Raw genomic sequence first — 22,878 nt, forward strand, 5'->3', positions numbered from 1 at the left:
TTTTTTTTTTGGTACTATGGGTTGAACCCAGTACCGCGTACCACTGAGCCACATCCCCGCATCCCCAGCCCTTTTTTTAATTTTGTTTAGAGACAGGGTCTCACTGAGTTACTTAGAATCTCAACCTCCCAAGTGGCTGGGATTATAGGCATGCACCACCATGCCCAGCCTTATCATTATTCTTTTTAAAATAAAGGAAAACACGGAATTTTGTCCCTTTTGGGTCTGGTGTGTCTGTGGGATCTAGGTGGGTCCCTGGTTTTTTACACAGTATTGAAGGTTGTGTAAAAGTTTTAGGATACTCGATTTAGTAGAAGTCTTCTTACCCCGGAACTTCATCCATCATGTACAATATAGTACCATTCATGTTTAATATACAGTATTCATGTTCATATACAATACAGCATGTAAATGCAGCATCTGTTCATGTTAAAAACACTAGAAAAACTAGGGATAGTAGGAACAGACCTTAACATTGTAAAAGCTATATGTGTTAAATCCAAGGCCAACATCATTCTAAACAGAGAAAAATTGAAAGCATTCCCTCTAAGAACTGGAATAAGACAGGGATACCCTCTTTCACCACTTTTATTCAACATTGTCTTGGAAACCCTAGCCAGAGCAGTTAGGCAAAAGAAAGAAATTAAAGGGAGATGAACAGGAAAAGAAGAGCTCAAACTGTCCCTATTTGCCGACAACATGATTCTATATTTAGAAGACCCAAAAACCTCCACCAGAAAACTTCTAGAACTCATAAATGAATTCAGCAAAGTAGCAGGATATAAAATTAACACCCATGAATCAATTGCGTTCCTATATGCTAATGATGAAATAGCTGAAAGAGAAATTTGGAAAACTATCCCATTCACAATAGCCTCAAAAAAATTACAATACTTGGGAATCAGTCTAACAAAAGAGGTGAAAGACCCCTACAATGAAAACTACAGAACACTAAAGAAAGAAATTGAAGACTTTACAAGATGGAATGACCTCCCATGTTCTTGGATAGGCAGAATTAATACTGTCAAAATGGCCATACTACCAAAAGTGCTATACAGATTTATATATGAAATTCCTATTAAAATTCCAATGATGTTCTTCACAGAAATATGAAATTCATTTGGAAAAATAAGAAGCCCAGAATAGTCAAAGCAATCCTTAGTGAGAAAAGTGTAAGCAGGAGGCATCATAATACCAGACCTTTAATTGTACTTCAAGGGGCTGGGGGGATAGCTCAGTCGGTAGAGTGCTTGTCTCGCAAGCACAGAGCCCTGGGTTCAATCCCCAGCACCGCCAAAAAAAAAAAATTGTACTTCAAAACTATAGTAACAAAAATGGCATAGTATTGGCACCAAAACAGACATGTGGACCAATGGTACAGAATAGAAGACAGAGACAAACCCACATAGATCCAGTCACCTCTGCTAGACAAAGGTGCCAAAAATGTACATCGGAGAAAAGATGGACTCTTTCTTCAACAAATGATGCTGGGAAAACTGACAATCCATATGTAGCAAAATGAAATTGAACCCCTATCTCTCACCCTGCGCAAAACTGAACTCAAAGTGGATCAAGAACCTAGGCATTAGATCAGAGACCCTGCGCTAGAAGAAATGTAGGCCCAAATCTCCATCCTATCTGCTTGGGAACCAGCTTCTTCAGGAAAACTCCTGAGGCACAGGAAGTAAAGTCAAGAATCAACAAATGGGATGGTATCAAACTAAAAAGCTTCACAGCAAGGGAAACAATCAAGAATATGAAGAGAGAGCCTAAAAATGGGAGAACATCTTTACTACATGCACCTCAGAGCATTGCTGTCCAGGATATATAAAAAACTCATAAGCTTAACACGGTAAAACCAAATAACCCAGTTAATAAATTGGCAAAGGAACTGAACAGGTGTTCCACAGAAGAAAGAAATATGAGCTGTCAACAAATGTATGAAAAAAATGTTTAGCATCACTAGCAATTAGGGATGCAAATTAAAACCACACCGAGATCTCACTCCAGTTGGAATGGCAGCAATCAAGAATATGAGTACTAAATGTTGACAAGGATGTGGGGAAAAGGCACACTCATACCCTGCTGGTGGGACTGCAGATTGGGAGAATCATTATGGAAAGCAGTATGGAGATTCCTCAGAGAACTTGGAATGGAACCACCATTTGACTCAGTTATCCCACTCCTCGGTATATACCCAAAGGACTTAAAATCAGTATGCTACAGTGGTGAAACCACATCGATGTTTATATCACAATAGCTAAGCTATGGAACCAACCTAGGTGCCTTCTACAGGTGAGTGAATAACTCACCTGTTAAAATGTGGTATAAATACACAATGGAATATTATTCAGCCATAAAGAAGGATGAAATTATGGCATTTGCCAGTAAATGGATGGAACTGGAGACTATTAAATGAAATGAGCCAATCCCAAAAAAGCTAAGGCTGAATGTGCTCTATGATATGCAGATGCTAACAAAATAAGGTGCTGGGGGAACAGAAGTTCATTGGATTAGACAAAGAGGAATGAAGGGAAAGGTGGAAGGGACGGGAATAGGAAAGACAGTAGAGTGAATGGACATCGCTTTCCTCTGCACGTGGGATACACCACAGTGAGACTGCGCATCATGTACAGCCACGAAAGTGGGTCCTAGTTAGAATAAGCCATACTCCTTGTTTGTATAATATGTCGAAATACACTCTACTGTCGTATATATCTAAAAAGAACAAATGAAAATGAAGAAATAAAAGAGCCCATGTTAACATGACAAGGGAGATTAGACAAGGGGGGTGGAGGGAAGGGGGAGGTAGCACTAGTGGGATGCATCTGACATGACTGTCCTTTGTGCATCTGGGAATACACCTCAGTGAAACTCCACATCGTGTACGACCACAAGAATGGGATCCTAATTAGAGTACGACATTCTTCGTGTTTGTATGACTATGTCAGCATACACTCTGCTTTCACGTGTAACTAAAAAGAACAGATAAGGTGAAATTCACAGAATAAAAATAAATAGATAATGTGGACACGGGCTTTTGTCCTCTGGTTACTGGTGTGTATAGGACCTAGTCTGGCGCCTGTGTATTTCCACGGTAGTGAAGGTTGTGTGCAGGTCTCGGGGGACTTGATGTCGCTCCTGAACCTGAGGTAGGCCAGTGGGGTTCGTTGAACGGTGAAGGACTGCACAGTGCTCTCTGGCAGCTCTGGAGACGGGTTGTGAGGGGTCCTGGTGGCCGTCACCTGTCGTGTGCTTTCCTTCCTGTGCTGCTAGGATGATCGCTGCAAGATCCCGTTGTTCATGCTGATGTCCTTCCTGCCCGCATCTGCCGTCCCTCCGTTCAGGTATGCTGTGTGAAGCCAGACCCTCAGCATCACTGTGTTCGGTCACTGGCTTCAGCCCACCGCCATGCTGGGGCTCAGGGCCTGCCCCCTGTCGGGTGGGCGCTGAGAGATGAGGGCATGCACAGGACTGCCCTTGGGAGTCTGGGTGCTGTAGCAGCAGGTGGTGACCGAGATTCAGCTCACAACTGCTGCTCGTGTCTGAGCGGAGATGAGTCGTGAGCCCAGATACACAGGGAGAGGCTGTGCTGGGAGGAAGGCCTGACCTCTCTCAACCTGGCGTTGCAGCTGCGGCGTGGTCTCCACCTTGAGGAGCCAGGAGGAGGGCGCCGCAGACAGGAGCTACTGCACGCTGCTGGACTGCCTCTGCTCGTGGGGGCAGGTGGGCCACGTCCTGGAGCTCATCGGCGACTGGCTGCCCCAGGAGCGGCCCCCTGCCCAGGTGTGTGGGTGTCATGCCCTGGAGCCTGGCACTGGGGACAGCTGTTTGGGGACTTGAGCTGTAAATCATCCACTGACGCCTGTTTTCCTTCTTTTCCCCTTCAGAGTCATTCGGCATCCAGACGCAAAGTGCAGATCCATGACACACGCCCAGTGAAACCTGAGTTGGCGCTGGTTTACGTGGAGTATTTGCTGACCCACCCAAATAACCGGGAGTGCTTGCTCTCTGTGCCGCGAAAGAAACTTAACCATCTTTTGAAAGCACTGGAGACGTCAAAGGTAACGTTCTGCCCGAATGTTGGTGATTCTGAACGGTGGCAGCATTCTCTGAGCTGGAAGGAATGAGAAAGATAGTCCACAAAGATAGGGAGACAGGCTGGGGAGTCGGGAGCAGAGCCTTTTCTCAACTCAGAGCCCACGTTTCTGCAGAGGCCTTTGGGGCACTAGGCTCGGGTGGGTGGGTCATCCCTGCTCAGCATTCCAGCCCCAGGAAGCCTTGTGAGGAAACACTGACTCTCTTGAAGGTCCTCGGTGGTTTTCTTAGGAACCCTGGAGAGTGTCTGAATTCCTCATGCCCTCAGCGCCCTCTGGACCCTGTTTCCTCCCTCCTGGCTGGCCTGGCTGCTCATGCAGGAGGGAACAGCACCTGTCCCCGCCCGCTGTCATCCCATGTGGCAGTTTAGCAGAGCTAGGTGTGGGGTAGGGAGGGCAGCATGGGGCTCTGTGGACAAGACTGGCCCCCTTGTGGCCCTGCAGACCTGTCCTGCAGGGCTGGCTGTGTGCTTCTGAGGCCTACTCAGCCCTCGTGTCCAGGTAGAAACAGCAGAGGTCAGTGTTCCCTGTGTGTCCCGGTGGTACTTGCCGTAGAGGATGCTGTGGTGACCTGGTGAGGAGAATGTGGCCCTGGGTTGTGACATTGCAGGCAGATCTGGAATTCCTTCTGCACTCGCCGGGTGCGAAGCCCCCTCACTTCAGCGAAGCAGCCGCCCTGCGAGCCTTCGGTCTGCACTGCCGGCTGAGCGTTCACCTGCAGCTCAAGGTGTGTGGCCCCTCCCCTGGGTGAGCAGCTCCCCGCAGAGGTGCTGTCCTTACCGTTTGCCTTGCTGTTCTGTTCTGGACAGTTCTGCTCAGAAGGGAGAGTTCACCTGTCCATCTTGGAAGACACTGGGTTTTGGCTAGAGAGCAAAATTTTGCCTTTGATTCAAGACCAAGAGGAAGAACGTCTGAAGCTTCAGCGGGTCACCTGCCAGCAACTCATCCAGGTGAGCTGCCGGCACAGGGTGCCATCTCCGATGACGTGCTGTGTGCAAGATTGTGTTCCCTGCACACCATGCCTCCGTCCTTTTACGTGTGCACAGTGGTTCCTAAGGTTTTGGAGTTTTCCTTTATGCAGAGCTCAGGCTGTGTGATTTTAGTGCAGCTTCACACATTGCATATGATAGGTATTTGGTTAGCTGGTGGTATTACGTTCAGTATATCTCTAGGTGTCTTATGCAACAGAAATCAGAATGTATCCCCACAGAAATTCCTTTAGAAATATCTGTGTAAGTGTCTGCTTATGAGAAAGGGGTCCATCACATAGGAGAAGTTCTGTCAGGCCCAGGTGGTCCCTTTAATGGCCCTGCTGGTAAACCTTATCTGTCTCTTACAGACCTACCTGACTGTTTGTAAAGATGTCATCATGGTCGGGCTCGGAGACCCCCAGTTCCAGATACAGCTTTTACAGCGGAGTCTTGGAATCATGCAGACAGGCACAGTATATTCCACCCTTTAAGACTATTTATGGCAACACAGCCAGCCCCCTGCCCGTTTCTCTTGCCCCCAGCTTTGCGGCTAGGATTCTGACTTTCAAGTGATGATATGTATGGTGCAGCTAGCTTAAACCAAAAGAGGGGCTTGTTGGCTGGTGGGGCCAGGACGTCCAGAGGTGTTTTTAGTGCCAGACATGCTGCTCCCCGCTTTCTGCTTCATTCCTGGGCAGACTCCCCTTCTTGGTATCTACGGGCAACCTTGCAGAAGAGCCAGGGGTGGCTCTGCTCTGGCCTTGAGCTGCTTTTGTGGGGTGAGTTGGGAGTTGTTGGGTAATGCCTCCCCTGCCTCCGGACCAAGGACAGGTGGCGTCGGTGACATGGCAGCTGGCCATGTGGCAGCCCATTTGCTGCCTGCTAGGTACTCAGTTCAGTGTGCTCAATGAGGTGCTGAGAGGGCAGCCACCTGAGCCATTGAGGTCCTAAGCACCAGCATCTTGGAGCCTGTGTCAGAGAGCGTAGGCAGGCGTGTGTGTGGTGTCCCTGGAGGGCCTGGCACCAGATCCCTCCACCTTCTCATTGTAGTCTCTGGCCAGGAAGAGTACTGTTGTGCCGTGACCCCTAGCCCCTAGCCTCAACCCCAGCCAGCCAGCCCCACTGCCTCTGTTCCGGGCGACTGGGACCCTCAGCATTTGAAGGCGACCTCTCCATAGGCTTGGGCTTGCTAGACGAGCTGAGGACCACTCCTTGTGGCAAGCTGCACTGGGCACCTGCAGCTGCTTGGCAGGGAGCCCGCTGTCATGCAGTCCCACACCCTGGTGTCCTCGGGAGGCCTGAGGGGTCTGGTCCCATCTGGGCTGCTGCTGGAGTTGGAGCTTGGGCAGTCCAGGTCCTCAAGTTGTCTCAGAATTCCCAGAGGTGAACCCACACCCAGAGCAGGGCCAGTATTGTTTGTGGTCAGCACTTTTTCTTTTTTAAGTTCTGGGTTTTGTACTTGAGTTTGATGATTGAAACAGTCAGAATGATTGATTTTTTTTTTTTTTTTAACTTCACTTATCATTTATGAATTCTTTTCCCCGAGGACACTTTTAGTGTTCATACAGTGTGCTTTTCTGAGGAGCTGGATAGAGTTTTGATCCACAGTTAGCCAGCTTTATTACATGACGGTTTCTGTTCCCTCAAAATAAGTCCTGACTTGACCCGTGACTGGGCTTTGTACCCAAACATTCTAGTGACCAGCTTTCCTGGGTGGGGTGCCCTGGGTGGCTGTTCTCCTGCAGCTGTCACCAGTGGACCTGGAGTCCTGGGTGGCAGTTCAGCCAGGTGAACCTGGAGTCTGTGGTTGGCTGGACTTTTTGTCAAACCTGAAAGAGTCCTGGTAAAGACACCATTTTAATTCAAGAAGTGATTTATGTTTATGTTAATTATGTCCAAGTGCAGCATTCTCCACACTGATGTGCACCAAAGAAGGGGTGTTCCTAGAACACAGCCGGGGTCCGGCCCTGTGCACCCAGGCGCCCCACCAGTGCAGACTCGGACACTAAAAACAGCAGGACTCACAGGAGAACTTCTCCTAGTGAAAAGTACCAGCACAGTTACAAAGGAAGATTATGGTCCACATAAGACCATCTGGAGTGCAGAGGTGAAGGAGGTGGGTGGAGTGGGCTCTGAGACAGGCAGGGGCTCAGGCCAGGTTGGCACCGTGACTTTCAAGTGCGTTGATATATGGACCAGGGGTGGCCTAAGAGATCAGCTGCTGAGAGAGCCCGAGGAGCCAGATGCCCAGGGTCAGACTGCCTTGCAGTGCACGGAGAACTCCTTCACCCTGCAGCAGTGGAGACCCCAGCTGTGAGGCCTCAGGCCATGGCCTGTCATGTGATGTCACTGTGTGTCCTGACATGTCTGCAGGAGGCTGAGTGCCTGATGCGTGATGATCTGTACTAGGTTATGAGGCACACGTGCTTTTAGATAACGGGGTTCTGAGCTAGAGTTTCTGGATTTCCACATTTTTGCCAACATCACATGAAGACCTACCCTGAAGGGGATGTCAGGACAGCTCCTCTGGTCTATGGGCCTGTGGTCTGCGGAATGTACTGCTCCACTCACCTGCCCCACTTAAGGCATTTCCACATGAGAAGCTGTGAGGAGTGTGTCCCTCCAGCTTTTCTTGCACCAGACTGAAGACTTCTGTGGTTTTAGAGATTTCACATCTGCTGCCGACGCTGGCAGAGCTGTGGACCTCAGGCCTGAGGTGGCCCCAGGTCTCCCTTCTGCAGGTAGATCTGGAGGTCTCAGGTGGAGCTTCCTTGCTCCAGGACCACGTCCTTGTCTCCTTTGCTGATCTCCCGAGGAGAGGTTTTGGTACTGGAGGTTGAGGGTCGACTGTGAAATCTAAGATTGCCTAGGGTTAGGACAGTTGCCCAGGCATAGAAGCATGGGTACAGCAAGGCAGAGCTGGTATCTAGAGCAGGCCTCCTGCACAGCGGGGAAGGTGAGTGATGCGGCTGACGGGCTAGGGACTGGAGTGCACTGAACAAGTAGGCTCTGGCCTTTGGTCAGGTCACAGGGCGGGCTTTTGAGGATGGAGAAGCCCTGGAGAGCTAGGTAGCCAGGCCTCCCTGCCCAGTGCTTAGTATAACTGCTGCCCCTTTGGACGAAGCCACACACCAGCGCTGTGTAAAACGGAGGGTGTGTGTCTGTGTACTTGGGCCATTTTGCCCTTTCTGGCCTATCACCACCGGCACAAGGGTCAGCTGACCCTCAGCAGCTTGTGGGCGCATGCATGGTCTTGGCCCCTTTGTGGAGGATGCAGTAAGACTGCTGCCTCTGGGCCATGCCTTCTCTGACCCTCCTCCTCACCTCTAGCTAACTGTCTGTGGTCACATTCCTGTGCTTCCTACTGTGGCATATTTTAAGTACGGGGTGGATTCCAGCATGTGACAACACGGCCATGTGTCCACACAGATGAGGCCCAACCTGCGCCTGGATGTTGGATATGTCATAAATCTCAAAATTTTGCAGACGCACCCACAAAACTCTCAGGAGCAGGTTGCTGGCTCTGCTTTTGTAGCTCAGTGTACCAAGATTGAAAGAAAAATGAAAATTGAAGGTCTCGAGGATGAATAGAACAAATAGGTTTACTAGGTGTAAACTTTACCAAATTAATGCAGCCCAGTGAGGAGAAAACCTGGAAAAGAAAGACAATAAATACGCTCCTGCCGAGTGTTAACCACTGCACCATTGCTGTGAGGTTACTACACCAGGCACTTAAAGCCAGTGTCAACTTCACTCTTAGCTGGGAGAAATAATGGAGTGTTTAGGAGTCTTACTCAAGTTGTCACGTGTTTACACAGCTCAGTGACTGAGGGCATTTGTTTCATACTAAATCAGGCAAATCTTTTATTTTTTAGTTTAGGTTAGAATTTAGATTAATCTGATCAACATGGAATCATATGCTCTTCTGATCTACCTTCAGATGCGCATGTTAAGAGATTTCTTACAGCTTATGTATCACCTGACCGATTCTTTTCATTCTTTTCTTTCCAGTGAAGGGATTTTTTTATGTCTCACTGCTTCTTGGCATTCTGAAAGAGGTAACAGGAAGTTCCTTGATTCAGAAACCAGACCCAGAAGAGGTCATTACAGTGTTGTACGACACAGTCCAGAAAGTGTTTCAGAAAATGCTGGAATGTATTGCGCGGAGCTTCAGGAAGCAACCGGAAGAAGGCCTGCGGGTACTGGCATCCTCCTGGTGGGCGAGGTGTTCCTGGACTCCGGGACCGGGCTGCGTGGAGACCTGGTGGCAGGCGTGTAGGCCCAGCCCTCACCCGTGCATCTGCCGCGGTTCAGGGCCAGTGCGGTGGGCTGCAGGGCACCCAGACGCCCTCACAGTGGGCTCCCCCAGGGTGCAGAACAGGGGCTCAGCCTCTAGCAGTGGTTGCTGCCACAATTGTCCACAAAGAGTAGACCCCCCTCCATTTTATTATTGGTGTGTTGTACCTGTTATGGGGATTAGAGAAGGCTTTTGAAAACGCTGTTTGATTACTTGTAGAATGACTAGAGACCTTGCCTGGGATAGATTTGTATTAATCGATGTGATGCAGGATTATTGAGGAAGGAACTCATACAAAAACCCATATACCAGATTCTTTTTTTAAGGGTGATCTTTTTTTTTTTAGTGTTTTTTAGTTTCGATGGGTGATTTATTTATTTATTTGTTTATTTACTTATTTACTTAAATGTGGTGCTGAGAATCAAACCCAGGGCCTCACACCTGCCAGGCGAGTGCTCTACCACTGAGCCACCCAGACTTGTTTCACTACTAAAGATAATGCAGTGCCAGGGCCAGAACAAGTCTGTGCTGTTATTGGAAAGCCATTTTTTTCTACCTACAGACTATTTTTTAGTGATGATTTCTTCAGAATGTTTAAGGGGAAGCTATTTGTAGAATACTGAAGATCTTCAGTCTCATTCTGTCCTTAGCTGATGGTGAAATGAAGATTGTTTGCACGTTTCCCTTACTCTAGTTTGTACTTGGATTCGTTTGAAATGTCTGTGTCTCGGTGAGTTGTCTCCAGTGTCTGTGGTCTGCTTGTGTGATTCATGCCCAGCCTCGTGCTCCTCGTGTTCTCGGTTAGCCTTGGTCGAACAGTGTCATTCAGAACGCGTTGTCTCAGAGTTGATGCCCTGCTTGATGTCACGGACGTTTCTCCCTGTGTTTCTTCCTCCTTCCTCCTTCCTTCCTCCCTCCCTCCCTACCTCTTTCCCACTTTCCCTTATTACTGTCCATACTTCTGTCTTCAAAGATTCTGTTTGCTCTTGGTGAAGGAACATCTAACGGTGGTTTCCAGTGGGCTTTGGTCACGTCTGTCCTCTAGCTGTGGTGCTTGGAGGCTCAAGTCACCCACAGAGGAGAGCCCGGTGGGCACTAATGGCAGGGAAGTGAGCCTCCTGGCGCTGGCAGCATAGGGAGGCCAGCAGGAGTACTCATTCCAGAGTCTCCTTGTTCTGGTGGCCTGGGTTGCAGCTCCAGTATGACGGCCTCTGTTTCCTCGCAGCTCCTGTACTCTGTTCAGACCCCTCTTCATGAGTTCATAGCCACCGTGCAGTCCTGGCACCAGGACACGCCTCTCCACCGGGGCATACTTTCCACTCTGATTGCTGCGCCTGTTGTTGAGATGAGTCACCAGCTACGGAAGGTGAAGTATTTGGATCCTGAAACTGCTGTGCCTCCTTTTCTTTCTTTCTTTTTTTTTTTGTGGTGCTGGGGATTGAACCCAGGGCAAAGCAAGCACTCTACCAGCTGAGCTATCTCTCCAGCCCTTGTGCCTCTTCTTGACTGTCTGCAGTGCTGCTTCTACCCGCAGCACAGGTTTGAGTTTTCAAACACAGCGGTAAGGGGCTGGCTCACCTTGAACACATCTGTTGGCATACCTTAGAGGTCCAGATGGGTCCATCTCTGTTAGAATTCTCTTTTAAAGCTGGGATAGTCAGGGTGAGCAGAATTCAGGAGGACTGGGCTGTTTATGTAGAACAGCTGTGTGTCTGCCTGCTGTATTGTTAGCCTTTTCTTTTTTTTTTTTTTTTCTTCCTTAATTTCTAAGTATAGGAATTTTTTTATGATTTTCTTATTAATTTTTTTAATAGTTGTAGATGGACACAATGCCTTTATTTTATTTATTTATTTTTATGTGGTGCTGAGAATCGAACCCAGTGCCTCACACATGCTAGGCAAGTGCTCTGCCACTGAGCGACAGCCCCAGCCCTAAGCATAGGAAATTTAAATCTCTGATATCAGGATAAATTGATAATTCATTCCTACAGACTATCTTATTTTCCTAGCAACAGTGGTGGATGAAGGGAAGGTTATTATTATTAATACAGAGATTATTAGCCCATCGGATTAAAGAACTGCATAATCAGGGTGGATTTGACAGCGCAACCATGAGGGTGTGGGTGGTGACGTGAGAGAAGAAGGAAGTTACAGCAGGCTCTCAGCCCAGAAGGAGGGGCTGACGGGATTCCCACTGGAGACGCATGCCTCTCCACCACAGGCTCTGCCGCAGCCCTGTTGGGCACTCCTCTGTGCCACATCTGGAGTGTGCACGCAGAGCTCCGCCATGCGTGTGCCAGATGGTGCAGTCCGAGGGGACACTGGCAGTGTGGCCAGGAGGCCATGTGGCATGTGACTGTGTGAATATATAAATTGCATAAGAGGTTCACTAAATTCTGGGACAGGAGTTGAAGGCTCCTTCTAGCCTGAGGGAGGTTATCTGCTGTAGGAAAGTAACCACAGCGACAGGAAGGTGGACCAAGCATGTAGCCTGCTGCCGGCCTAGGCAAAGCTGCCACACCTGCTGTATGGGCCCCTGCTGGCCGTGCTCCCCTCTGCTGCCCTCCCTCTGTGCCTGGGGCCTTCCTTACTGGGCACACACCAGCACAAGCTCATCATCTCACCATTGGTTCTCCTCGTCCCATCTGCCCTGTGACTTTCTCAGATTTTGTTGCCCACTGCTCCATCTTCTCTACTGACTTCGTATTATTCTGAGTGGTTTCTCTGGACGTTCTATAGGCAAGGTGCACTCAGCAAGGTCTGCCTTCCACAGCCACCCTTGCCAGGTCCTGCTGGGGCTCTTGTAGCAGTCTTCTTCCCAGTGGAACTCTTTCACCCCTCCCCCTGTGGTCTTATTTTACTTCTCTGTGGGCCAAGAATCTTGACACATTATTAACAGTCTTCATCTCACTGTCCGGAAAGCCCTTACAACACAGCTCAAGACGTAAAGCACTTTAATGATAAATGGTACCATTACACATATCATGGTGATTGACTTCAATATCCTGATTTGTACTAAACCCTGCAGAGGAAATATGGGAAGCTTCTTAGAAGTGCATTCTCATGCCAAGGAGAAATCCCTCAAGGTGGCCAAAAGTAGACAGGGGACACTGGGGGTGGTGTGCCCACACCTTAGGAACATCAGCGGCAGGAATGTGTGAACTTGCACAGGGAACAGAGTTCTGGATACAGCATTTCTCTGGAGCTGTGCATTTTCCAGGGAAGCACTCATGCGACCTTATGTGGCTGATGGTCAAGAGCTTAGACCTTGAGAGTGCTCTTTGAGAGACTCTGCCCTGCAGGCTATGGGCGTGCTCCTCCCCTGCCTGCCACAGCACAGCGCAGCACACCAGGAAATGGAGCGGGCCAGGGGGAGATCCTGACCTGGTCTGAGGAGAAGAGAGTGAAGTGGACTTAGCATAAACACACATTTTTCACAGTAGATGACCCCAAACAAGATACCGTTTTTTTTTTTATCAGGAATTGAACCCATGGGGGCTTAACCCAGGGGGGCACATCCCCAGCCCTTTTTATATATTTTATTTGTAGACAGGGTCTTGCTAAATTGCTTAGGGCCTTGCTATGAACTCAACAATTCTCCTGCCTCAGCCTCCCTCTCTGTACTGGGATTACAGGTGTGTCCACTGCACCCAGCACAAGAGACCTTTTGGCAAAGGGCTCTGGGCAGCAGGTCTTTTTTCTTTGTTTCAGTCTCTGTCTCACTGAGTAAGACTCCCTGATATACAATAATGGATCATTCATACTTATTGTGGACATTTCAACAGTCTCTAAAAGTCACTGTTTTGAGTTTCTGGAATGCTTTTTCAAGTGTAGCAGAAAGCCCAGAGCAATGTAAAATAAGCATTAGCCCAGAGTCAATTTATAGCCTACTGACTTGAAACTTTTTCTAGATTTCTGATTTGGAAGAACTCACCCCACCGGAGTGCCTTTCTGACCTTCCTCCGTTTTCACGGTGCCTGATAGGAATCATAGTGAAGTCTCCGGATGTGGTCAGGTAATGTCCTCTCTTTGTGGGCCTGAGGTTCACCTGGCTGTGCCTGCTCTGACAGCTTCTGCTCTTCTCATTACTCTTACCTTTGAAAAGGTGCATTTTCTTCTGCGACAAAAACTCGTCATAGATTTTTTTTCCTCCCATTTCAGTAATCAGATCTTTACAGGAAACTTGGACAGATACCCTGCTGTACTGTCAGGCACGTTCACCCCGTTGTCTCGTTGTGCTAGAGAAGTGACACCTGGTTAACAGGGAAACATGAGGTCATCTAGCACGACTCCCCCACGCGTGCTTCCCGATGCCTCCTCGCCGGGTCCAGCCCTAGCAGGGGTCGTGGTGGTCACAGGTGAGGGAGTCGGCGTCGGCGAGGTGGAGAACAAAGCAGCACAGACTCAAGGAATGGATGCTAAGTTCTGAATTTTATTTTTCCCAGCCAGCTTTTTATACATTAAAAGGTTGACAGTTACACATGTTTTTCCAGAACAGAAAAAGATCACAAGGAAAAATAACAAAAATATCTTGTATAATCATTACTAGAGCAGGCAATCTTAGTAATTTTTAGTAATTGCTTACTCGTGATAACCTATAACTAAACAATAAGACATATTAATATTGCTTAACTAACCATAAACGTTAAAGCAAGTTCAGCAGGGTTGAGTAAATGTCAGTTGTGTGGCTATTGCTGTGGTTAATAAGTGCTAGACAGTTTAACAATAATATGACATCATCTTCTACTGTGTGAACTTAACATTGAGGAGCTTTTTCTCCAGGGGATAAGTGGCCAGTAATATTTATAGCATTTAGTAAATCCTAATCTTTAAGAAATGGAATATCTTGCACTCTTGTATGTATACTTTCAAACCAGATTATAACATGTCCTGATTTTACATCTAAATATCCTGTGGGAGAAAAGGAGGGTCTAAATCCAGGGACTTAAGAGGCATCCCTCTGTAAGGATGTCATGACTTTCCACTAATTAAATAAGCATTGTCACAAGGTGTTTTAACTGTAGGAACTCTATTTTCTGTATTTCTTCTGTTCCTGTTAATCATTCCTGTTGAGGTTGGAGTTATTTGCCTACATACTTCAGGTCATCTGAGAGTAGTCAACAGGGGATCAGCAGCTAGAATCTGTTTTTGTATTTTCTCATAGCAATCTTGGTTACTTAAAGTTTCATAGCAAATGACTAAATCTGAAATCACTGTTCCATTTTTTTATGTTCCACTGTTTATGTTCACTGTTCCGCTGGTTTTTTATGTTCTAACCCTGGTTCTGTTAAGACCCCTGTTTTTAGGGAAAACACATAAAATATTAATAGTAAACCTAGACATATTAAGCAAGCAAGGAAGGAAAGTCCGAACCAAATTCCCAATACGATGAGACTTTGGAAACACCTTCATTACTCAGCGGAATCCTTGTCAAGCACTGAGGGGAATTGCAGGTGGCGTAACACCTCCTGGGTTAAGCACCAGTAGCTTTTGTCCACACGCAGCTGTGACTCATTTCCCTAGCCCGTTTGTTACCTGGCTAGAATCCTGGGGTCTGGGTGGCACAGAGCACTGGCAGTGCAGAGGGACTGGTTCTGCAGATGGCGAACACTGTGGGCCCTCACAGCAGGTGTGTGCCCTGAAAACCCAGAGCACCTTCTTGGGCAGCTTGGAGCCTGTGTGCATGGAGTATAGAACTGCTCTTCACTCCGCAGCATTGTGCTCTCTCCAGCAAGCGCCCCTGGTTTTAATACCTGACCTGCACGTCACGGTGCACTCAGTGCAGTGTACAGGAAGAGTTCAGCCAGTTTCCTGCCTCGCGAATGGTGGCATGGTGGTCGAACCTCCCGTTCATTGTTCTGAAAGTTCCAGCCCCTCCTGAGGAGTAAGCGAGGTGCTTGTTAATGTCACAGGTCATTTCTGGACGAGTTGAAGGCGTGTGTGACTTCTGGAGACATCGAAGGCATCGTGTGCCTCACAGCTGTTCTGCACCTCGTCTTGGTCATCAACAAAGGTGGGCCACCTTATCTCTCCTTCACTGGGAACCCTGCTGCTGCACTGAGTCCTGGCAGCGATGCCTGAGAGCTGTTTCCGTGCCGGCTCCCCCTCAGGCGGGCCTCACCCGTAGCCGCCTGGCCTGCCAGTGCAGGAGCTCAGGGTCCCTTCTGCACTGCAGTTCCTGTCCGCCTTCCACCTTGCTCATTGGGTGCCTTCTGGCATCCCTCTCTGCCTTAGGGTTGAATTTTGGTGCTGTGCTGACTGGGCATGGCAGCACAGGCTTGTGGTCTCAGCTGCTTGGGAGGCTGACGCAGGAGGATTACTCAGTACTAAGTTTGAGAAGAGCCTGAGCAGTATAGCAAGACCTGCCCACCTCCCAGCCTGCAAAAAGAACATTGTGATTTGTTAATGTTGTGCATGTTGATGTTATGTCTTTTCATATCCCAACAAGTAGAGAGAGGTGGAAAAGTAATTGGCCACACCTGTTAGAGGCCTCCTTCGTGTAACAGCAGCAGCATCACTGTGTTGTTGGCAGAGGTTTTCAGGTTTAGTTTGCTATAGGTGGTGTGGCTTCTGTTAAAACAAACTGTCCCTATGAACCTGAATGTGTGGTGTATCTGTAGATTTATAATACAGGTGGAGTACCTTTATCCCAAGTACCTGGGACAGAAGTCCTTCAGATTTGAGAGTTTTCCAGATTTTTGAATATTTGCATAGACTATCCTGGTTGAGAATCTCTAATCTGAAAATTCAAAATCCGAAACTTTAGAAGAACATCATAGAATTGTCAAAAAGTTTTAGATTTGAGGGTCTTTCAGATTATAGACTTCCAGATTAGGGAAGCTCTGTAAATAATACTTTTTAACTTGTTGGACCCAGTTGGGTACAGAAAAGACTTGTCTAAGAGACCCCGCCCCCCCGAGTTAACATGCACAGAACCATGGAGGTGCCAGGTTGAAGGTCCTTGAGCTTCTCTAAGGGACCCCTGAGTTGAAATGCACAGCATGAGGGGCAGCCCTACCAGGAGCTGTGCGGGTGGAGCTTGGGGTGCAAGTGCCACAGTGCTTAAACAAGGGAATGGCTTTGAAACACGCTCACTGCCCCTTGTTTGGTGCGTGGACAGAGCGCTTTGTAAGGCTGCATGGGTAAGGGCCGAGAGGCTCTGCTCACAGCCGAGCTTCCATGAGCATGCACTGGCTCTCGACAGCATCCCCGGGGGGCCAGCTGGAAGGACACATGGGAGCAGTTGCACGTGCAGAGCGGCCTCTGCCTCTGGTGACACTCATCCTTCCCCTCCCAATACGATCTTGCCACAGGTAAACACAGAAGTTCCAAAGTGAAGGAGACTGCAGCCACTGTGCACAGAAAGCTGAAGGACTTCATGGAGATCACCCTGGAGGAGGACAGCCTTGAGAGGTAAGTGGGCGTGCTCAGGGTCAGCAGCTCAGAAGCTGGGGGGAAGAGAGAGATGCTTCTCTTTACCTGTCTTCAGGGGCACAAGGGTCACTTGCCACTTTCTGTTCTGGAAGGGAAGGACATCAGCCTCAGCAGCTCTCCAGCTAGACATTGTTTTTGCTGGCTCACCACACTTGCAGCGGGCATTTCCTGAGCATAGTCCTTTTCCCAGGCAGTTGTCCTGGGTGGCAGGGGCCTCCTGAGTCTTGTGCAGACGGGCCCCTCCCGCTGGGAGGACAGTGTTGCTTGCTCTTCCCGAGGCTCTGAAGCAGGCCATCCTTGCTTTACCCATGCCTGGGAACCAAACCCCACTCCTCGTCTGCTGCTTCCTTTGGAGAAAAGCTTTCAGAATCCTGAATTTGTAAGTGAACTTCCATAGTGTGGCAATCACCTGGATGCTCTCTTTCTAGAAATCGACCTTACAAAGGCATTTGAGAGCTGAGTTGCTGGAGGGTCATGTATTTCTGCCTCATGTGACCCTGGTTTTAGTCACTGTTGATGAAATGAGACCCTGTTAACTGGAATTCTCCTTAGAATGTAGTAGAACGGCTTGGTTTCTTTGAAACTTAGTTTGGATTTGCAGGAATTTGTTTTACCTTTTCCCAGTTGTTAAAGGCTTAGACAGTTGGTAGTTTTCGATGGTGTTTATGTGACCTTCCACTCTGAACAAGCATCACAGGCTAACATCCGGGCATATAGGTCTGTGGGTGGTGCTGTGTGTCCTCAGTCCTGTGAACCTTGTGGACTGCCATGCACCAGGAGTAAGGTGGCTTTGAGCCGCTTGCACGAGGCAACATACTGCAGGCCACAGCCTCGCTTTGTTGGGTCTCCCGTCCCCAGGCCTGCCCTGTTCCCAGCACCTCACCTCTACAGCCTAGAGTCCCTTCTCTACCCCAGTAGAAAGAAGCCCCACCTGCAGTGACGGCAGAGGAAGGGAGGGGACGAGACAGGGAGACCAAACCATTTCAAGAACAAAGGGGATGAGTGATGCTCACGGTACCCGCAGGGATGGTTCCAGGACTCCGGGGGAGAAACTGTTGGAGCCCAGTCCTTTCCGCCAGCAAAGTGGGCCCTGCATGTAACCTGTGCCTCTCCTGCTGCCGCCGTTATCACCTCTAGGTCACCCTGGTGCCCGTGCAATGGCAACACTGTGCACAGTTGATACACTGCAAGGTTCAGGGAATGACAACAACGAAGGGCATGTACGTGCTCAGTGAAGACCACTGTTCTAAGGAGTGCTTCAGTCTGTGGTGGCTTAGTGTGTGCACGTGGAGCCACAGACGTGGAGGGCCGGTGCTTAGTAAGTGTGCTAGTGATTGTCCTTGCAGTGTTAGAATCAGTGGGCAGGGAGGGTGCCCGTGGCAGATGCCCTGGACTTGATACCCAGCAACACCAGAAAGTTGAGCCAAATTGTAGGTTCGTAGCAAAATGAAGCGAAAGTGCTGTGGTTTCCATAGGTCCTTGCCCGCCATGTACACACCTTCCCCGTTGCGATCCCACCCCAGTGGAGCATTTGTCGCATCATTATCACCCACTCTCCGTGGTGCACATTAGAGCCCGCTCTTGGTTTTGAACCTTCTGAAGTTTCAGCAAACATGCAGACACATACCCTTCCCTGCAGTACTGCACAGAGTAGCTCCACTGCCCTGAAATTCCTGGATGTGCTGACTACTTATCGCCCTCCTTGGAACCTGCAGGATTATACATAGATGTGTAAAAGGACAGCATCGGCTTGGGAATTGGTTCACACCCTCACGAAGGCTGCACAGTCCCTCCGTAGGCTGTGTGCCAGCGGAGAGCCGGGGACGTCAGTGGTGTGGCTCTGTCCCAGTCCACAGGACTGAGAACTCGGGAGGCCAATGGTATAACTGCCGAGGCCAGAGCATTTGGGGGAGCTTGAAGGCCTGGGAACCTAGAGAGCTGACATCGAGGGACAGAACGGTGTCAGCTCCAGGGGAAAGAAGGGATGTGTCCAGGCCCTCAATAGATAAGATGTGTCCATCTGTTCATTAGCCACGTCTTTCTTACTCATGGGTGCACCCTCCCAAACACACCCAGAAAGAACTGTCTGGCAGTCCTTTGGGGACCCTTAGCCCTGTCAGGTTGACGCCAGGCTGTCCTCCATGCCTGCTGAGACACCTGGGCTACTGCAGGTGTGGGAATCCTGAACCAAGCTGCTGTAACAAGATGAAGGCAGAGAGTCAAGGAGCCACTATAGGCCAACCAGTTCTGCAGAGCTGTCAAGGCAGAGGGTCCTCATGGAGGGCAATGTCAGCTCGAGGTGTCAGCTTGGAGTGGGCCATGCTTAACCTTCAAGGGCAGGAGAAACCGCTGTCTGCTGAAGCCCAGTGGGATGGATCATTGGAGGTTCATGCCTGTGGCCATTTTGCTGGGCAAGGCTCACAACAAGCAACCAGGTGCTGGGGTAAGGGTGCCACTGTGTACAGTCTTGCAGGCTCCTCCTTTTATGGGCCTTAGGTGAGGGTGCTCTAACGGGTGATTTCCCATGTCTGGTGTTCCTGATAGGATTTGGGATGGCCACACATCCAGGTGCTCCTATTTAGTTTGATAAGTTAACACATAAAAGTTATTTGTCAACTTGTGCCTTATGGTGGTGCCGGGCAGATGGTGGTGTTCACTTATACAAACCTGGGATAGAGTCTTAAACCTTGGCTCTAGTACTCAAAGCACACTAGTTTGGGGCAAACTACAGATTCACAAAATGGGGTAACTCAGGATAGGCACAGCCTGAGAGCTGCGGTTCTGCACACCATGGAGTTACTCGGGGCAGGTGCAGCCTGAGAGCTGCTGTTCTACACACCCTGGAGTCACACAGGGAAGGCACAGCCTGAGAACTGCTGTTCTACACACCATGGAGTCAATGGGGCAGTCATAGCCTGAGAGCTGCTGTTCTACACCATGGAGTCACTCAGGGCGGGCGCAGCCTGAGAGCTGCTGTTCTACACCATGGAGTCACTCAGGGCAGGCACAGGCTGAGTGCTGCTGTTTTACACCATGGAGTCACTCAGGGCAGGCACAGCCTGAGAGCTGCTTTTCTGCACACCATGGAGTCACTCAGGGCAGGCACAGCCTGAGTGCTGCTGTTCTGCACACCATGGAGTCACTCAGGGCAGGCTCAGCCTGAGAGCTGCCGTTCTACACCATGGAGTCACCAGGGCAGGCACAGCCTGAGAGCTGCCGTTCTACACCATGGAGTCACCAGGGCAGGCACAGCCTGAGAGCTGCCGTTGTACACCATGGAGTCACCAGGGCAGGCACAGCCTGAGAGCTGCTGTTCTACACCATGGAGTCACTCAGGGCAGGCACAGCCTGAGTGCTGCTGTTCTACACCATGGAGTCACTCAGGGCAGGCACAGCCTGAGAGCTGCTGTTCTACACCATGGAGTCACTCAGGGCAGGCACAGCCTAACTGCTGCTGTTCTACACCATGGAGTCACTCAGGGCAGGCACAGCCTGAGAGCTGCTTTTCTGCACACCATGGAGTCACTCAGGGCAGGCACAGCCTGAGTGCTGCTGTTTTACACCATGGAGTCACTCAGGGCAGGCACAGCCTGAGAGCTGCTGTCCTGCACACCATGGAGTCACTCAAGGCAGGCGCAACCTGAGAGCTGCTGTTCTACACCATGGAGTCACCAGGGCAGGCACAGCCTGAGAGCTGCTGTTCTGCACACCATGGAGTCACTCAGGGCAGGCACAGCCTGAGAGCTGCTGTTCTACACCATGGAGTCACTCAGGGCAGGCACAGGCTGAGTGCTGCTGTTTTACACCATGGAGTCACTCAGGGCAGGCACAGCCTGAGAGCTGCTTTTCTGCACACCATGGAGTCACTCAGGGCAGGCACAGCCCGAGTGCTGCTGTTTTACACCATGGAGTCACTCAGGGCAGGCACAGCCTGAGAGCTGCTGTCCTGCACACCATGGAGTCACTCAAGGCAGGCGCAACCTGAGAGCTGCTGTTCTACACCATGGAGTCACCAGGGCAGGCACAGCCTGAGAGCTGCCGTTCTACACACCATGGAGTCACTCAGGGCAGCGCAGCCTGAGAGCTGCTGTTCTACACCATGGAGTCACCAGGGCAGGCACAGCCTGAGAGCTGCTGTTCTACACACGGTGGAGTGGCAGTCTGAACCTGCTGTTCTCTTTGCCATGGAGTGATGGAACAGCTGAACTGCCTGCCCTCTGCAGGTTCTTTTATTCTGTGCTCATCTTGAGAGCCCTGAAATCTTGTTGTGACTGTACCGGGTCAGACTTGCCCCTTTCTGTTTTAAGCTCCACTAACTTTCAGTTTCATGAACTGTCTTACCTTGAGATGACTGGAGCTCATGTACATCAGAAAACACATGGCAGCATAAACAGTGTGTCACACTCAATAGGGTGACCACAATACTAGGAGAATCAACTCACTTTATTATAAATGACGCCAGCAAGAGTGACCCTTCTGGGTGTGAAGTGTTCTGTACTGCTTAGGGTACGTGTGCCCAGAGCCCTTTTGGAAGCCCCTCATTGTCCTTCACCTAGTGTTCCTTAGCTCCTGGCACTGAACAGGGCTCGAGGAGCTGGGACTCCCTGAGAGCAGAGCAGCTGTGAACAGCCTCTGTGCTGCCCCTGTTGTTCCACGATGTTCCCCTGCTGAGCCTCGCCCTCAGGGGTCCTCCCTCAGAGCAGCAGTGGGGAGCTAGTGCTCTCAGCCCGAGTTTCCACCCAGTGCCCCCAGCTGTCCAGCGGAGGCAGGGCTGAGGAAAAGCAGTCTGAAAAACGGTTGAAACAAAAAATCTGTCTAATGGAAAGAAAGCAGTTGAGATGTGAGAGGGTATTTCAAGACGATCCTGGCTCAGTGTTGGACCTGAGACCCTCGGGGATCTGCCATCTTCAAGACTCTGGGAACCCTGTTCCAGGGGTGTCTGGGCAATGGACCTTAATTCAGAAGTGAGGAATCAGCGTTCCCCGTGCTGATTGGTATTAGTTGGTATTAATTGGCTGGTTGGGGGCTGCTGAATAAAACGGCTTCTCCTTGTGTCTCGCTGCCTCACCCACAGGAGAGCACTAAATTGGATGCAGTTCCTCGGGAGGAAGAACTTGGGTGTGTTCAAGGCAGTACTGCTTTTAACGGTCGAGTGTGCTGTGAGTGTTCCTTTCATAGCTAGTTTGAAGACAGAAGGCAGTTTAATTTGAGGTTACTGACGTGTGAGCCCTTTGCAGTTTCCATTACCTCCTGACTTTGTCCCACTAGGACGTGAGCTGTGGTTGCAGTGCAGGCTCACTGCTTGCGGGCGGTTCTGCCTCTGGCCATGTGGGTGGCCTGGGGTGCAGCAGCTATGCGGTGCTGGAGTATGCAGCGTCCTTGAGCCCTCGCAGCCTCCATGCTCTGGCTTCCTTAGAGCAGGCTCCTGTCGTCCACACTCAAGCCCCTCTTGAGTGATGGTGTGTCCTTCATCCTACTTTTCGCTCAGTGCATGGATCCTTGGTGACCATGGTGGGTGTTGCCTGGCCACTTCCCAGATGCTGAGCCGGAGTCCTGCAGTTCCATAGGCTCAGAGCCCAGTGGGCTCACCACCCAGTTCTCATGTCCCTTACGCACAGGGAGATCTACGGCCCACCAGGCTTGGTGGCCTGAGGTCTTGCTGCTGTTCCCTCCAGCTCTAAAGTCCAAGTCCTCCTCTTGTCCTGCAGTTCTCGCTTCTTTGGTCCTCGTGGTGTCTGGCCCTGTCCTCAGGTAGCTGCAGAGCGAATGGGTGTGACCTGCTGCAGAGCTTCTAAGCATCAATATGGTGTCCGGGTTGGTCCCAGGCCCCTCTGTACTGCGTCCTGCCTGTCCTGAATGATGAGGGCAATGTGCTGACTTGTGGCTGGCATGGATGTGGGTCAGTGCAAGCCACTGCTGACAGGCATGGCAGTTTTGCCAGGACAGCCTCATATCTTTCTCTTCGAGGCTTATATGTTCATGCTCACTTGAGGAGACAGTAGTGTTTTCCAATAACTGAGGTGAATTCTAGATTCTGGGGTCTGTGATCAGAGCCACTTTCCTTGGTCTCAGCTCCAGC

The 22,878-nt window shown here is 49.9% G+C and overlaps 1 protein-coding gene across 2 annotated transcripts in view; it reads left to right on the forward strand.

Annotated features, from left to right (window-relative positions):
* The window catches only part of NCAPG2 (non-SMC condensin II complex subunit G2), a 60,800-nt gene that overhangs the window by 36,138 nt on the left and 1,784 nt on the right, over positions 1-22,878 (forward strand). For both annotated transcript variants that reach the window (XM_079150645.1, XM_079150644.1), the window contains exons 17-27: positions 3,277-3,347; positions 3,633-3,786; positions 3,891-4,064; positions 4,708-4,824; positions 4,907-5,047; positions 5,437-5,536; positions 9,080-9,267; positions 10,591-10,731; positions 13,277-13,380; positions 15,278-15,378; positions 16,679-16,778. In XM_079150645.1, coding sequence (XP_079006771.1) covers positions 3,277-3,347; positions 3,633-3,786; positions 3,891-4,064; positions 4,708-4,824; positions 4,907-5,047; positions 5,437-5,536; positions 9,080-9,267; positions 10,591-10,731; positions 13,277-13,380; positions 15,278-15,378; positions 16,679-16,778 — 1,391 coding nt within the window. The remainder of the gene's footprint in view (positions 1-3,276; positions 3,348-3,632; positions 3,787-3,890; positions 4,065-4,707; positions 4,825-4,906; positions 5,048-5,436; positions 5,537-9,079; positions 9,268-10,590; positions 10,732-13,276; positions 13,381-15,277; positions 15,379-16,678; positions 16,779-22,878) is intronic.

Source organism: Sciurus vulgaris (genome assembly GCF_902686455.1).
Source record: "Sciurus vulgaris genome assembly, chromosome: 8".
Classification (NCBI taxonomy): Eukaryota; Metazoa; Chordata; class Mammalia; order Rodentia; family Sciuridae; genus Sciurus; species Sciurus vulgaris.